This window comes from Brassica rapa, chromosome A08, assembly GCF_000309985.2.
Source record: "Brassica rapa cultivar Chiifu-401-42 chromosome A08, CAAS_Brap_v3.01, whole genome shotgun sequence".
Taxonomy (NCBI): Eukaryota; Viridiplantae; Streptophyta; class Magnoliopsida; order Brassicales; family Brassicaceae; genus Brassica; species Brassica rapa.
This window is the reverse complement of record NC_024802.2, coordinates 21,379,072-21,393,619: the sequence shown is the minus strand read 5'-3', so window position 1 is coordinate 21,393,619 and position 14,548 is coordinate 21,379,072. Positions and strand designations below refer to the sequence as shown.

Below are 14,548 nucleotides of genomic sequence, written 5' to 3'. Positions count from 1 at the left end.
TTTATCCCGGTTTTGAATTGGTGTTTGGTTATCAATCTGGTTTTGTTTTGGAGAATATCAATTCGAAAATAAATTAAGAAAAATTTGAGCTGAATTACGTAATGGTTAAATCAAATAAACCACAAATTAAGCTTTAAGGTTAGTTCTAGCGTTGTTGAAACACACTGTGATTTAACTATAAAACCCGGTTTAGAACAGGTCTCGTCGGTCTGATTTGATTCGGTTAATTGAAACGAGGGTAACTCCTGCTTTGAACGGCACAGTAGTTCACAAAATTTGCCGTTCGGTGCTGTTGGGAGAATACGGAGCAAATTTACGCAATAAAATGGCGCCAAAGCGAGGGAGAAACCGGTCGCCTTCTCCGGACCGGAACGGGATGTTCACCGGAATGGTAGTTTTCATGGTGGACACCGGAGTCCAGCGCCGTCGATTGCAGGTTTGTGCTCAGAGAGAGAGAATCAAAAATTTCTCAACTTTGTTTTTTTTTAAAAGCTCGTCACATTCAAATATCCATTTATTTGCGTATTTGAATTGAAGATATGGAAGCAGAAGCTGGTTCTAATGGGAGGAGCAGTGATCGAGGAAGGTTCGTTGACGAAGAAAGTCACTCATGTTCTCGCCATGACTCCCGAAGCTCTTGTCGGAAAATTCCAGAAAGAACCTCTGTCTCGTTTTAAAGGAGTAAAGTTTTTTTTTTTTTTTAAATGTTTGATATTTATGTATGAAAGAAGAGACTTCAGGTCAAAAAGGAGAGAGTTTTTTTTTTTTTTTTTTTTTTTGCAGCGCCTTGTGCGTTACCAGTGGTTAGAAGATAGTCTAACTTCAGGAGAGAAGGCTAATGAAGACTTGTACCTTCTCAAATTTGAAGAGCCTAACAAAAAGTCTTTGCCTTCAAGGAGTGGTAGTGAGGATCAACCATCAACTCCAAAAAGAGCTAGGAACTCCCCTGATTCTTCTGATACCGTAGGCTTAGAAAGCCAAAAGAATACACAAGGATCACCTACTAGTTGTAGTGTTCCCTCTACTAGTCCCAGTCCTGGAGAAGGCATTTCAGAGACTCCCTCTACTAGTCCACAATCAGAGGTTAGCCTGGCTGACTCGTTTGCTGATTAAATCTTTTGCTGTTTATGATTGCTGAAGTTCTTATTAACCTTCTTTTGATTTATAGCCCACGTCGGTTTACAAACCGCCCGATTTGAACAGAAATATCACTGAGATATTTGGGAAGCTGATAAACATATATAGAGGTAATATTATTACTGGTGTTAATTTTTTTTTTATATTGCTCTTATAGGATCTTAACCAGTGCGACTCTTTTTCTCTGTTTCAAAAGCTTTGGGTGACGATAGGAGGTCCTTTAGCTATTACAAAGCTATACCGGTCATTGAAAAGTTTCCCACTAAGATTGAAAGCGTTGATCAGCTCAAACACCTCCCTGGGATTGGAAAGTCATTGACAGATCATGTGAGTTAATAAATGTGTTCAAAACTGCGCATACACTTACCTTTTAATACTTGTTGTGGTACTTCCAAATATTTCATCTGCTCTAGTTCTAAGCTTTTGTATCATTAATAGCTTTTTGTCATTATTATGTGAAAGGCTTAACTGGATTTGTTTGATAAGCTTTTGGCAAGCACTACATAGACTGATTCATTGTCTTTTCCAAGTACCTACCTATAACCTTTGTTTTGTGTTTCTGTGAGAACTTGAACATTATTCTTCTACATGAGTTTGGCAGATTCAAGAAATCGTGACAACAGGGAAGTTATCCAAGTTAGAACACTTTGAAACAGATGAGAAGGTAAATTTGAAGTCCTCAATTAAAGTATCATTTTTCATTTTCAGTAAAATATAAAAACACAGGTAGACACCATTTGCTTCTTTTTTTTTTCTTGATCTAAATTCATTTAAGAAAATTACTGTGCATGACCTGGAGCTAGAGAACCGTGTCTAATATTTTTCTTTTGCTATTTGGAATGTTTCCTTACTTTGATTGAAGGTACGTACGATCAGTTTGTTTGGGGAAGTTTGGGGTATTGGTCCTGCTACTGCACTCAAGCTATATGAGAAAGGACACCGCACATTAGATGACTTGAAGAACGAGGATTCACTTACGCATGCGCAGAGGTTGGGGTTGAAATATTTTGATGATATTAGAACAAGGATTCCACGCCAGGAGGTGTGATTCTTAAACTTCAACTTGAGTTTTGTTTGTCTTTCCTATCCTTGACGTAGCTTTCTCCTTATATTGTAGGTGCAAGAAATGGAACAGCTTCTACAGAGAGTCGGCGAGGAAGTTTTACCTGGTGTAATGAACTATTCACTTTATCTGGTTGCTCCACTTTTGTATGTAGAAACTTTAATGGAATCTTTGCTGCAGGTGGATATTGTATGTGGAGGATCATATAGACGTGGGAAGGCTACTTGCGGAGATCTAGATATAGTTATCACACATCCTGATGGACAAAGGTATGTACAATCTTGTTTTCTTTTCTAAAACGTTTTTGCATCTTATGAAACTTGTCTTTGCTTATTGTCCTGGCTTAACTTAGTCACAAGGGCTTCTTGACAAAGTTTGTAAAGCGTTTGAAGGAAACAAACTTTCTTAGAGAAGATCTCATCTTCAGTACCCACAGTGAAGAGGTAACTTTGACATTTTTTTCACTTTCTTGTGCATTTGGTTTGTCAAATTCTCTCTTTCAGCATTTGGTATAAGATTCTTTTCAATAGGGTACTGGTTCAGGCGTCGACACGTATTTTGGTCTGTGCACTTATCCTGGTCAGGAGCTGAGGCGCCGTATTGATTTAAAGGTAACACTGGAAACTCCTCACGCTACACTCATTGCAAAAGATAATATCTAATTTTGGTTTATCAAACAAACAAAAAAAGGACAAGATGCGTTGATTCATCACCACGTCTGACTCTGCATTGCTTTTTCTAACAGGTTTATCCGAGGGATATACATGCATTCGGATTCATAGCCTGGACAGGGAACGACGTGTTGAACAGAAGGTATATGAACATAATAATAGTCCATTATGCATGTCACCAAAGATAGTGTTGAAAAAAAAAGAAAGGTAGTGTTGATATGCCATGGAAAATACAGGCTGAGATTGCTAGCAGAATCTAAAGGATATAGACTCGATGATACTGGACTGTTCCCAGCTACTCACAGCTCAAGTGGTAACCGGGTAAGGGGAACAACAGTGCGAATGTTTAAAATGATTTTATTATTGTTTGAGCATTGTGATCATGTTTCTTTGTCAGGGTGGTAGAGCAAGTGCCAGCATGAAACTCTCCACAGAGAAACAAGTTTTCGATTTCTTAGGGTTTCCCTGGCTCGAGCCACACGAGAGGAATCTTTAAGTAGCTCACTAAGCCTTTTTGGTTCTTGTTTAAGTTATGTTCTAGTTCCGTAATTAATCAGTGTTTTTGTAATTGCATATCTATGGGCAAGGTTATGATATTAATACTCTTGTAATATTTCTTCTAATGTTAAAATCCTTGGTTTTAATGTATTTTCGAGGTGTTGTGACCATATTAATTTACCATTTTTCTAAACAAACTGATCACACGTCTCTCATAAAGCGTTATGACTGAGAAAAGAAACATCCCACATCGGTGACACAAAGAAGATATGACTTGCTTATATAACTCTAGAAAGCATCAGGGATCACGACCTTACTTGAACAGGATCTGTTCTATAGGAAGTACCTCTGTATCCTTGATTTCTAAGGAGCAGTCCCTGAACCCTGGTTGATGACTCATTACTGTGTGATCTGAGCGTGATTAACAGCGTGGTTTGTCTTCGGATTCTCCGTGCTGTAGAGGATCGTTACCTAGCCTGGTCTCTCGACCACGGTTAGGGTGGTCGCACGGTTGTCTGACAGGTCCTTTTTTTCATTATTCGTTTCTTCACATCCATTTTTGGTCTTCTTATTTCCACCCTCAACTTTTTAAACTACGGACACAAAACAGATGTTACAGAGAAATTTAGGGACCATATGGCAAAGAAACTATCGAAGTGAAATTTAGTCACTTTCATACTTGCATTGATGATGCATGTCAATGTGAAATTATATTTGTTTTAACATTGTTCCATTTCGACTTAGTCACTGAATTTTTATATCTGCTTGCAGTAAGTTGGTAGTGGTGTTTTTTTTAGTCTCAGCTTCTGTTTTTTTCTCGACATGTGATGTTTGTACGCAGCTACGAATTATATGGAAAGATTAAGAGAACGGTAATGCTTCAAATCTCCTTATGCTTTTCTGAACTAAAACTCGGCTAGTTAGGATGGTCGCTCATGATCATGTAGACAAGGACTGGAAATAATGGACTGGTACTGATTAGTAACATCAAACCTCAAATCATCAAAAATATAATCCTTCGAGTTAATTAGTTCAACAGTGATGTATGTATCCATCGAGTTATTAGCCCTGTTCTTAGCTTCTAATAGTATGTTCTACCAGTAGACAACTTTCAAGAATTATGGCCTGTTATAACAAACACAACTCTAGCTCTTTAAGAGGTGATACTTAGCAATCTTATAAACTTTCTTTTGTGTCCATGCTGGTTCCATGTATGGTCAGAGACAGACTGTTGATCATTCTTACGTATTTTACATAAAGCCTAATTATGTTCACATGAATTGAACGTGAATCCAATTTTTTTATAAAGCCAGATAGTGCATTCTTTGATGTTAAAACAAATGAGTTCCTTTGAGGTTGAGAAAAGAACATTAACCTGTGACAATATGCAAGAAGTATGATCTCAATCAATTAGTACTATTATTTATGCATAAGTTAAATAGCTAAACCCAAGCCAGAAAGGTTTCGTTTTATCTCTCTAACTTCACGTTTCTCTCAAGTAATTTTCTCTAACAACTCTCCTTTCAACATTCTTTGGTTTGTCATTCTCTCTCTTATATTTGATCTGATCTTCACAAATATTTGGTCCATTATGACCGTTTAAATCTTTTATTACATAAAGATAACATGCAAGCAAAAATATATATATTAGGGGAAGTAAATAAACAGATGAAACATTACATTCAAATTCAACGGTTACCATCCTAAGTGAGATTATATTTTTCTTATAGAAAATTATAACAGCTTAACTCAGCACTCAGCAGGCATGACTTTGTATCTCGACTTATCATTACAATAAGAGTAAAACATTAGCTTTCTCCTAGCCCAATCCATGGCTGCGATCTGATTCTTTGATAATGTGGCAAAATCTTGACCGTCAACCGGGTCCAGACTGGAAACCGACCCGCCCGACTTGGTGCATGGCCCAGGTCCAGTAGAGGAGCCGTTGTTAACGGAGCAGCCGCTTAACTTTACGTCAGCTATGGAAGCCACGAAGGGGCCATACTTGTAGTTGACTGGATACTTACCGCCGTGAGTGGCCCATTCTGAACCGTCCCAAACGGTGACGTAAAGAGACATCGGTTTAGATGGATATGCGCTCATGAAAGCTCCTCGGTTCGGAAATTCTCTAACCGGAATGTTGTCTACCAAAAATCTGTAAAGCCATTCACCAGTTCAGTTACATTAATACTATAACAATTGGTGAACGTAGTATGAAATATAAATCATTGAATCCTGACTAGTTTGTTACTATAGTGTTATTGAATTTACAAAAGAAAAACTTATTAATTCTAAAATATAATTACTAAATATGTTGGAGTCTTGGAATATCAAGTTGTATCTTTAGTAGATGGCAAATACTCATTTTGGTGTTTAGTGATGTTGTTATATAACAATTCAAACAACTGTACAGAAAAAGACATTCTAGATTTTATAGTTAATGAAGCATCATTGCCTTATGATTCATGAACCTATATAATATTTTTTATTGTATGGCTTTTCTTGGCTTTTCATCAACGTCTATTATTTATTTATTTTGCAAATAAATATAAATAATACTATTTCTGTAAGAAAAGAAGAAGAGGAAGATCAAACATAGTCAAGAGTCGTGTTGCTTACACAATATGGTGGGAGTTCCAAATGAGAGTATAGTCGTGAAAGGCTTGAGTTGGATCAAACCAATAATAAAACTTCTCTTCTCTTCCTGTTTTCAAACTCCCATTTGCATACACATTCGTTTGGATCGACCAATCATCTCTCCTGCTTCTACCCAACAATTCTATGTCTATCTCGTCGTGGTTCTTTGGATAACTCTCTGCGTTTGACAACTGCACTCCGAGAAAATACATTAGTATACCTTCCACAAATCCACGTTTGATAATTCAATACTCTTCATAAATCCGTATATGCTATACTATGTTATATATCCACATGAGACATTAAATCATAATATACTTACATAGAAAGCAACCACAACACCAGAGGCAAATCCAGCGGGAAGTTTGAGTCTTGCACTGAAAAATCCATAATGATACGTGTTCTTTGTCACCAACCCAGCTCCTGCAAATATATCACATCAATATTAAAATTTTGGGAGGATTTGACTATATGAATCTAACCATTTATATATTTTATTGTCTCTCTAACAACAATTGTACATATGTATTAAAAGTATATGGGTCAGTAATCAATTTCACCTGTAATGTGACCCCCAAGCAATTAATAATGTTTTCATGTACATATATATTATAAGAAGTTCATCAAAAATATATACTTAAAAGGAAAAACAGAGTAAACAAAGTCTAGAACAAGTAACAGAGGAAACGAAAACAGAACAGAAGTGTGTAGAGTTTAACTAGTTACCAGAGGATTTGTCGAGAGTGAGTTTGGCGAGAGAGCCATTGATGATAATATTGTGATCCCCAAAACGTTTGGAGAAGCCGCTTTCAATGGCGATTCTACTGAACTGATCTGTGACACGTGTCACGTTTGGTGTTGTGAATTTTCTGCTGTGTGAAGAAACCAACGAAAATGAACAAAGACAAAATACAACTGCTGTTTCCAACAGAATCTTCATGTTGTAGTTCTTCAAAGACGCCATGTTTGCTTCTCTTTGAAACTATGATTATTGATGTGTGTGTTATGTTCATTATGTAGGAACTGCGTTTGTGAATATATAGAGGTGCTGTGGGAGGGGTAAATAGGGTATTTGGGAAAAAGAGTTGTTCATAAGCTGGCACTTTTGCTCTGATTTTCGTAAGAAAAGAATCCACCATAATGGATTTTTTGTCTTCTTACTAAGAATGTTCGTATATAAATTTCTTAACACATAAAAGGTTAGGAAAATCTTTATAAAAAGTATTCATGTAAAGTTGTTGTCTTTGTGAAAGGATTCCAATTCATAAGTAAATGTGCTTTTTCGTTTTATCATATTCACTATGACCATATAGTTTAGTATATATTTGCATTTGAGCCAGTACTCAATGTTTTTATCACAACATATGAATCTTATTTGTTTATTTCTCATTGATCGCTTGTATATATATATTCACGATCCACATTACAGGACCATAATCACAAACAAAAGGAAAACATTGAATATATGCACATGTCAGGCTAATACACATTTTCTATCAATTTGTGAAGGAGACATATGCATGTGGGAACTCACTATAATTAGAATGCAGTTCTGATTTGATACAATAAAGTTTTTGCTAATCGGTTGAGTTTATTTGATTAAACCTCACTATTATGTAAAGCTATACCATGTCCATGCTTTGACTTCTCCGTTCCCCTTTTTCCTTTGTTGCCTTTCCTGTATAAAGCATATTATTTTCACTTCTCTCTTTCTGATATTTGTTAATTATTTTTTAATGAAAACTGCATAAGAACATTTAACAGTTAACACACCGAATAGAACACTGGAATTGTTTGGCAGTATCGTATGAAATAATGAAAATTAAATAAGTTGACGATAATTAAAAGAAATATATAAGTGGACAGTATTAATTTAAGTATATATCAAAACTGTTTTTGTTTTGGTTGGTCCTATTGGTATATATTAAAAATCCCATTAAATAAATGAATACGATCAGCTGTATTAAATATATAAAATTGAACTTAATAAAAGAAGAGGGGATGGAAAAAAAAGGAAAAGAGGAGAAAAGACAAGAGTGTTTATGATGTAAACATAAACAAGTTGGTATGCAATTCATTACAGCGACATTCAAGCTGGCAAATTATAGATGGTTCATATCAAACCTTAACCAACCAATCAAATCTGCAGTCTTAACATTTATTTATAACTGATATTGTATATATTAGTGCCTTATTATTATTGATTTTTTTCTTGATTTTATTTTTATTATTATCGTTTTTAATAATAGTTTAAATTCGGTGGACAATATTATATCCTCTCATCTTGATCATGTCACCCTAACTAACTTCACAGCTCGGGATTCATGGTTGGTTTTAGCAGCAGATGAAAGAAGGGCTCGGGATTCATGGTTCGTTGTGAAAGAAGGGCTCGGGATTCACGAATCACAGCTCGGGATTCATGATTCGTTGTTCGAAGATGAAAGAAGGGCTCGGGATTCATGGTTGGTTTTAGCAGCAGCAGAACAGAATTTTTTCAGGCTTAAGTCAAGAGTGCGTTGGACTAGTAAGGGAGATCTCAACACTGGATTTTATCACAAGTGTGTTAAGGCAAATCTCTCCAGGAACTTGATCCATTTTCTCACAGATGCAAATAATTCTCGGGTTGTTGATATCCAAGAAATGAAGAATTTGGCGGTCAGTTTTTATTCTCTGCTGCAGGGTCGGTCTAATGTTGCTGTCACTCCGTATACGGTAGATCAAATCAGATCTATTCATTCTTTTAGAACCACCCCTTCGCAGAATGAACGTCTCTCAGCTATTCCCTCGGATGAGGACATAAAAAATACTCTTTTTGCCCTGCCTAAAGACAAAGCTCCGGGACCCGACGGGTTCTCGGCAGAGTTCTTCAAAGCTTCTTGGGACTTAGTGGGTGAGGATTTCACTAGAGCAGTGAAGCAATTCTTTTTGGAGCCTGACATGCAGAGACAAACGAATGCCACTGTCATTTCCTTGATCCCAAAAACGCCTGGTGCCTCTTCTTTGTCTGACTTTCGACCTATTTCACTTTGTAATACTGTGTACAAAGTCATTGCAAAGTTGTTGGCTGCGCGGCTGAAGATTATTACTCCTAAGGCTGTTCAAAGGAACCAAGTGGGTTTCATCAAAGGAAGGCTATTATGCGAGAATGTTCTCCTCGCCTCAGAGCTAGTGGCAGATTTTCACAAGAGTGGAGCAACAACAAGAGGCTGTTTGCAAGTGGATATTACTAAAGCATATGACAGCATTGAGTGGGATTTTGTCTTGAATATCCTTCAAGCTTTCGACTTACCCCCTATTTTTATCTCTTGGATAAGGCAGTGTATTACCACCCCATTTTACTCAGTGTCCTTAAATGGAGAACTAGCGGGTTTCTTTCCGGGAAAAAAAGGATTACGACAAGGAGATCCTATCTCCTCTTCACTCTTTGTTATGGCCATGGATATTCTATCAAAAGATCTAGATACTGCAGCCAGAGAAGAGAAATTTGGTATCCATCCTAAATGTTGTAATCCTTTGGTTACCCATTTGAGCTTTGCCGACGATCTTCTCATTTTTTTTGATGGCTCTTCCGAGTCCTTGAGAGGTATTATGACGGTTCTTAGGGATTTTCAGAGAAGATCAGGGTTGGCGCTGAACCTTAGAAAAACTTGTGTTTTTGTTGATGGAAATAATTCGGAAGCAGCATCAGCTCTAGCATCTGATTTTGGGATTGTGCAAGGATCTCTTCCTGTTAAGTATCTTGGAGTCCCCTTATCGCCTCATAAGCTGAGACGCCAGGACTACCAACCTTTGGTGGATAAAGTTAGAAGCCGGGTTTCTTCATGGACGTCTAAACGGCTCTCTTTTGCCGGCAGGCTACAGCTGATTCAATCAGTTATTTACAGCATGATCAACTTCTGGTCATCTATCGTTCCCTTGCCGAAAGAATGCTTGGATACTCTCGAACAGATTTGTAATGCATTCCTCTGGACAGGAGCACCTAATTCGGCAAGAGGAGCAAAAGTCTCATGGGAAGCTGTTTGTTTACCTAAAGAGTGTGGAGGGTTGGGTTTGCGTCGACTTGCTGATTTAAATCAGGTTTATGGAATCAAATTAATATGGTTTATTTTTGCTGGTTCTGATTCGTTATGGGTTGCTTGGGTTCGAGAACATATTATAGCTGCGAGACTGTTTTGGTCTTTTGATTTCTCAAATGTGGGTAGCTGGATTTGGAGACGTCTCATGAAGCTTCGAGATCTAGCAAAACCCCGCATTCTCTGCCATGTTAACTCTGGTTCAATTGCGTCCTTTTGGCATGATAACTGGACGGAATTGGGGTCTCTTATTGATATTACTGGAACGCTAGGACCTCAGGTCTCGGGCATTCCTATTGAATCTTCAGTTGCTGAGGCGGTGGTAGCAGGTGCTTGGAGAGCTCCTCGTTCTAGGAACCCGACGTTAAGACTACTGCGTCAATCCTTACCTTCGCAGGCTCCAGACATTTCTTCCTCAGAGTGTGACTATTATATGTGGAGGAACTCGGTAAACGACCCTCCATCAGGGTTCTCAGCTTCCAAGACTTGGTTTTCCCTAAACCCTACTCCGCCCTCAGTGGCTTGGCACAAGGTGGTCTGGTTTAGCCAAAATATTCCCAAGCATTCTTTCATAGTATGGCTTGTACTTAAGGACAGAATGCTGACTCGTGACAGATTAAGATCATGGGGTCTTGTGGTTCCCGAAGAGTGTCTTCTCTGTGGTCATGCAACAGAGACGTCTAAACATCTGTTTTTTGAGTGTCACTTCTCTATTGCAGTGTGGGGAATGCTATTATCTAAACTCAGGCTCACCTTTCCTACTTCTTTGGAAGAGATTGTTCCTTGGCTCACTTCAGTCCCCTTGCGTAAGAAGATTAAAGCTATCTTGAAATTAGTTTTCCAAGCTTCTGTTTATTTCATTTGGAGGGAAAGGAATTCCCGTCTTCACTCTGCTTTACATAAGCCACCTACTCTGATCGTCAAAGAGGTTCAACTCCAGGCTCGGGCAAAGCTTCTTGGTCTTGACAGGGAGAGAACTATCGGTACTACTTCTCTGCGACAATATGAAGAGTCATATTTGTCTATATGGTTTGATAGATTCCAAGCTTGAGAAGGGAATCATCAGATCTGCTTCACAAAAGTTTCACATTATATTATTAAGTTCCTTATTATGCTGTCTCTGTAATTGTCGATTTCTCTAGTACGAGTTACATCTGATGTAAACTTTTACCCTGATGGGTTTATTTGGAAAGGATGTCCAGTTAGAAAAAAAAAAAAAAAAAAAAAAAAAAAAAAAAAAAAACTTCACAGCACACAATCATACCTTTATATATGTATACAAAGATTACTAAATCTCATTATTTGAAAATAATTAATGATATTTTATGCTGATTTCAATCACTGCCTTAATAGGGATCCGTTAGCTAGAGCAATCTGAATAAAGCAAGCCGGTTTGAACCAAAAAAATCATATTGCACCTGATAAACCAGGTTTAGAATTGAACCAAAACGTTCAAGTCTGAAAGCTATCATTACAACGATACAGTCGAGCAGTTAAAATTTTTTTGGTCGTATCTCTCCCTCCAGTGCCGGTCCGGTGATAATTGGCGCCTAAAGCACATTAAAAAAATGATGCCCATTAACTAGTTACATTTTTAATTATAAATATTGAATCATAATAATACAAAATATATTAGAATTTAATTTGTTTATAAAAATAAAGTTATAAATATAAATATTTTTTTGAGTTTTTAAAGTATGGTGATCATAATTATTCAACTATTTTGTAAGAAAAAAATGTGAACATCATCCATATTTATAAACTTTATCCTGTAAAACAAATTAAATTGTGATATTTTTAAAAATCATTTTGTCATTCTGTATAATTCTAAAATCTCATCCATCTTTATAGTTTCTTTTAACAATATTTCTTAAACATTAACGTTTCCTAAGTAGAATGTTCTATCTAGAAATGGTTTTTTATAATATAATCAAATCAGGTTAGCATTAATTTCAACTTGTAAAATGTTTTTGAAATTTTCAAAGAATTACAGAGAGAGCATAATCTGATATATGATAGTTTCATGTTTGATTAGATTTCAGAAGGTCCTAAAATATTATAATTATCATGAAAAGTAGTAGAAAACGTAAGACTTGCATGGAAAATGCAAGAGAGTGCAATAAATAATTAGGGTATTGTTTAATATTTATTTTACATGTAACCATAATGAAAAGGAAAATTTTGGGGGAGGAGAGAAACAAAAGCAGGAATCGAAACTGCCACTTATAGGTAAAGGTGCAGGTAATCAAACCACTACACTAAAGTGAACTTTTTGTATTTTGGCGCCCTTAATATATTAGTAATATTTGGCACCTAAAGCAAATGTTTTACGGGCTTTAGCCCAGGGCCGGGCACTAACATATGATGAAGTTCAAAGAGGTTTGAAACCTTTGTTGTCTCCGTTTCTCTAGAGAATAATGATTTTATAGTAGTTAGTCCACCAATTTAGGAAGTATTATGAAGTTTTCCTAAATAAATTGCTAAAACAACTAAAACAATGCTCATGTACCCTTACCATGCACTAATATATGATGAAATTCAAAGAGGTTTGGAACCTTTGTTGTCTCCGTTTCTCTAGAGAATAGCGATTTTATAGTGGTTAGTCCACCAATTTAGGAAGTATTATGAAATTTTACTAAATAAATTGATAAAACAACTAAAACAATGCTCATGTACCATTAAAGAGAGTTTAATATAGATTAATAAAAATATATATTATGTTAAGAAATTTTAAAACAACACTAAATATCATAGGATTCAATATATAAAACATTTATCGTAAACTCAATATTTTTGTAGGGGACATAGATTTTGAGAAAAAAATCAAAAATATGACAATACTATTTTAATGTATAGTTGCATCATGCACTAACATATGATAAATGTCAAAGAGATTTGGAACCTTTGTTGTTTCCGTTTCTCCAGAGAATAGCGATTTTATAGTGGTTAATCCACAAATTTAGGGAGTATTATGAAGTTTTACTAAATTAATTAATAAAAAATTAAAACGGGGCCCATGTACTCTGAAAGAGAGTTTAATATACATTAATACAAACGTAGAATGTGTTTGAAAATTTTAAAACAACATTAAAGATTGTAGGCTTCGAAAATTTACCGAAAATTTAAACATCAGGGTGTAGCATTTGGTGTGTTTGAAAGTTTTGTACAAATACAAAGTACTCAAATAAATCACAAAAAAGTACTCAAATGAATATACGCACTGATTTTAAGTAAATATCATTAACCAAGAAACTTTTTCTTACTCATTTTTCTCATGCTTACATAATCGAACTCAAAAACAATTATTTTGTCACACTCAAAAACAACAATAAATATACTCATCTTATGTTTAGAAAACTTGTACCTTTGTAAAATCACCCTAAAAGTATTGCATAAAACACTAGCATTGGCATTGACTAATGATTAATGGATATAATAATGCTTCAAAATTTGTATCAGAAGATGATATCCCTAACTCTCTCTTCTATCCTTGATGGATCAATGCCGAGGCGAGATATGATAGCCTGCGAATATATTTATTTAGGCGATCACGTACATGCAAATATCAAATGAATTCAAAACTATATTAAAAAGACGTTACAAAAAACATGTATATGCGCGTGTGTGTATATTATACATACTATGTGTGGATGGTCATGCATACCTGGGCTATGATTGTATAAATGATCATCCTATCATTCAATTTCTGAGTATTAGCATTCATAACTTGAGCTCCTTCTTCTTCAAAAACACTTAAAAGCTGGTGTAGCATCACTCTTTTCATGTTCAGATCGATAAGCAGGTTCATTTGTATGGTTGAATCCCGCGAATAAATACTGAGTTTCGGCAGAAGTGACGACGACAACCCCTCAGAGTGTTTCCCCATTTCTCCTAACAAAGTCATTTTCTTCTCCTTTAGATAATTTACCTTCTCTTTCAATTGGATCATGTATGATGTCGCTTGTTCTATAAGTTGAGGCACCGGTAACTGTTAGAGCCAATAAAAATTTCAAACTTAATTACTTTTTTTTTTGGCATGAATGTGGTTATATATGATCAAATATATATAAATATAACCAATACTAAAAAGCCTATAAATGAACACTTGTAATTAAGTCTGCATTATACTCTTTTTTTTTTTTACTTTTGTAACAACATTATATATAAAATAGTTTTGGTATATTTTACAATATACCAAAAATATATATGTACAATATACTGTATAGATAGAGAAGAGAAGGATATAAGAACCCTATGAGTGGGAGAAACATGAGAAGAGAGTATATTGAAGAGATGTTTCATGCGCATTCGTCGCTCTTGCTCTCTGAGGTTTCGTTGTTCCCTCGACGACATTGAGCTTCCTTCTCCTACTTCTCTTCCCCTCTCCCTGTCCATTCTTTCTGTTTTCTTCTAAGCTTTCTTTTTTTTGGTGACTTTTATTTTGGGGGTGAAATCTTCTTCTTCTTCTT

The 14,548-nt window shown here is 35.9% G+C and overlaps 3 protein-coding genes and 1 non-coding gene across 7 annotated transcripts; 2 read left to right on the top strand and 2 right to left on the bottom strand.

The window, feature by feature from the left end:
* Positions 1 to 63: 63 nt before the first annotated feature.
* LOC103868089 (DNA polymerase lambda) lies at positions 64 to 3,900 on the top strand. Of its 4 annotated transcripts, XM_009146187.3 has the most exons (14): positions 64 to 436; positions 538 to 681; positions 784 to 1,083; positions 1,169 to 1,247; positions 1,334 to 1,464; positions 1,739 to 1,801; positions 2,000 to 2,179; positions 2,255 to 2,308; positions 2,381 to 2,469; positions 2,553 to 2,643; positions 2,731 to 2,811; positions 2,946 to 3,013; positions 3,108 to 3,192; positions 3,269 to 3,900. In XM_009146187.3, the coding sequence occupies exons 1-14, from the start codon at positions 326 to 328 to the stop codon at positions 3,365 to 3,367; spliced, it is 1,575 nt and encodes a 524-aa protein (XP_009144435.1). In that variant the 5' UTR covers positions 64 to 325; the 3' UTR covers positions 3,368 to 3,900. The 4 variants fall into 4 exon arrangements, with proteins under 4 accessions (XP_009144435.1, XP_033132798.1, XP_033132797.1 ...); XM_033276907.1 differs by having other exon boundaries at positions 2,255 to 2,469; XM_033276906.1 differs by having other exon boundaries at positions 538 to 1,083.
* On the top strand, positions 3,677 to 3,894 carry LOC117127608. Its single transcript, XR_004450628.1, has one exon. It is a non-coding gene; the product is annotated as a small nucleolar RNA U3 (small nucleolar RNA).
* Positions 3,901 to 4,953: 1,053 nt separating the features above from the next.
* LOC103868088 (probable xyloglucan endotransglucosylase/hydrolase protein 33) lies at positions 4,954 to 7,031 on the bottom strand. The gene is made up of 4 exons (XM_009146186.2): positions 6,733 to 7,031; positions 6,329 to 6,429; positions 5,989 to 6,197; positions 4,954 to 5,524 (listed from the first exon to the last, which is right to left on the bottom strand). Exons 1-4 carry the CDS (start codon positions 6,968 to 6,970, stop codon positions 5,119 to 5,121), a joined length of 954 nt encoding a protein of 317 aa, XP_009144434.1. The 5' UTR covers positions 6,971 to 7,031; the 3' UTR covers positions 4,954 to 5,118.
* A 5,940-nt stretch (positions 7,032 to 12,971) lies between these two features.
* LOC103868087 (transcription factor bHLH167-like) lies at positions 12,972 to 14,474 on the bottom strand. The gene is made up of 3 exons (XM_009146185.3): positions 14,331 to 14,474; positions 13,744 to 14,067; positions 12,972 to 13,603 (listed from the first exon to the last, which is right to left on the bottom strand). Exons 1-3 carry the CDS (start codon positions 14,472 to 14,474, stop codon positions 13,535 to 13,537), a joined length of 537 nt encoding a protein of 178 aa, XP_009144433.1. The 3' UTR covers positions 12,972 to 13,534.
* Between the last annotated feature and the right edge of the window lie 74 nt (positions 14,475 to 14,548).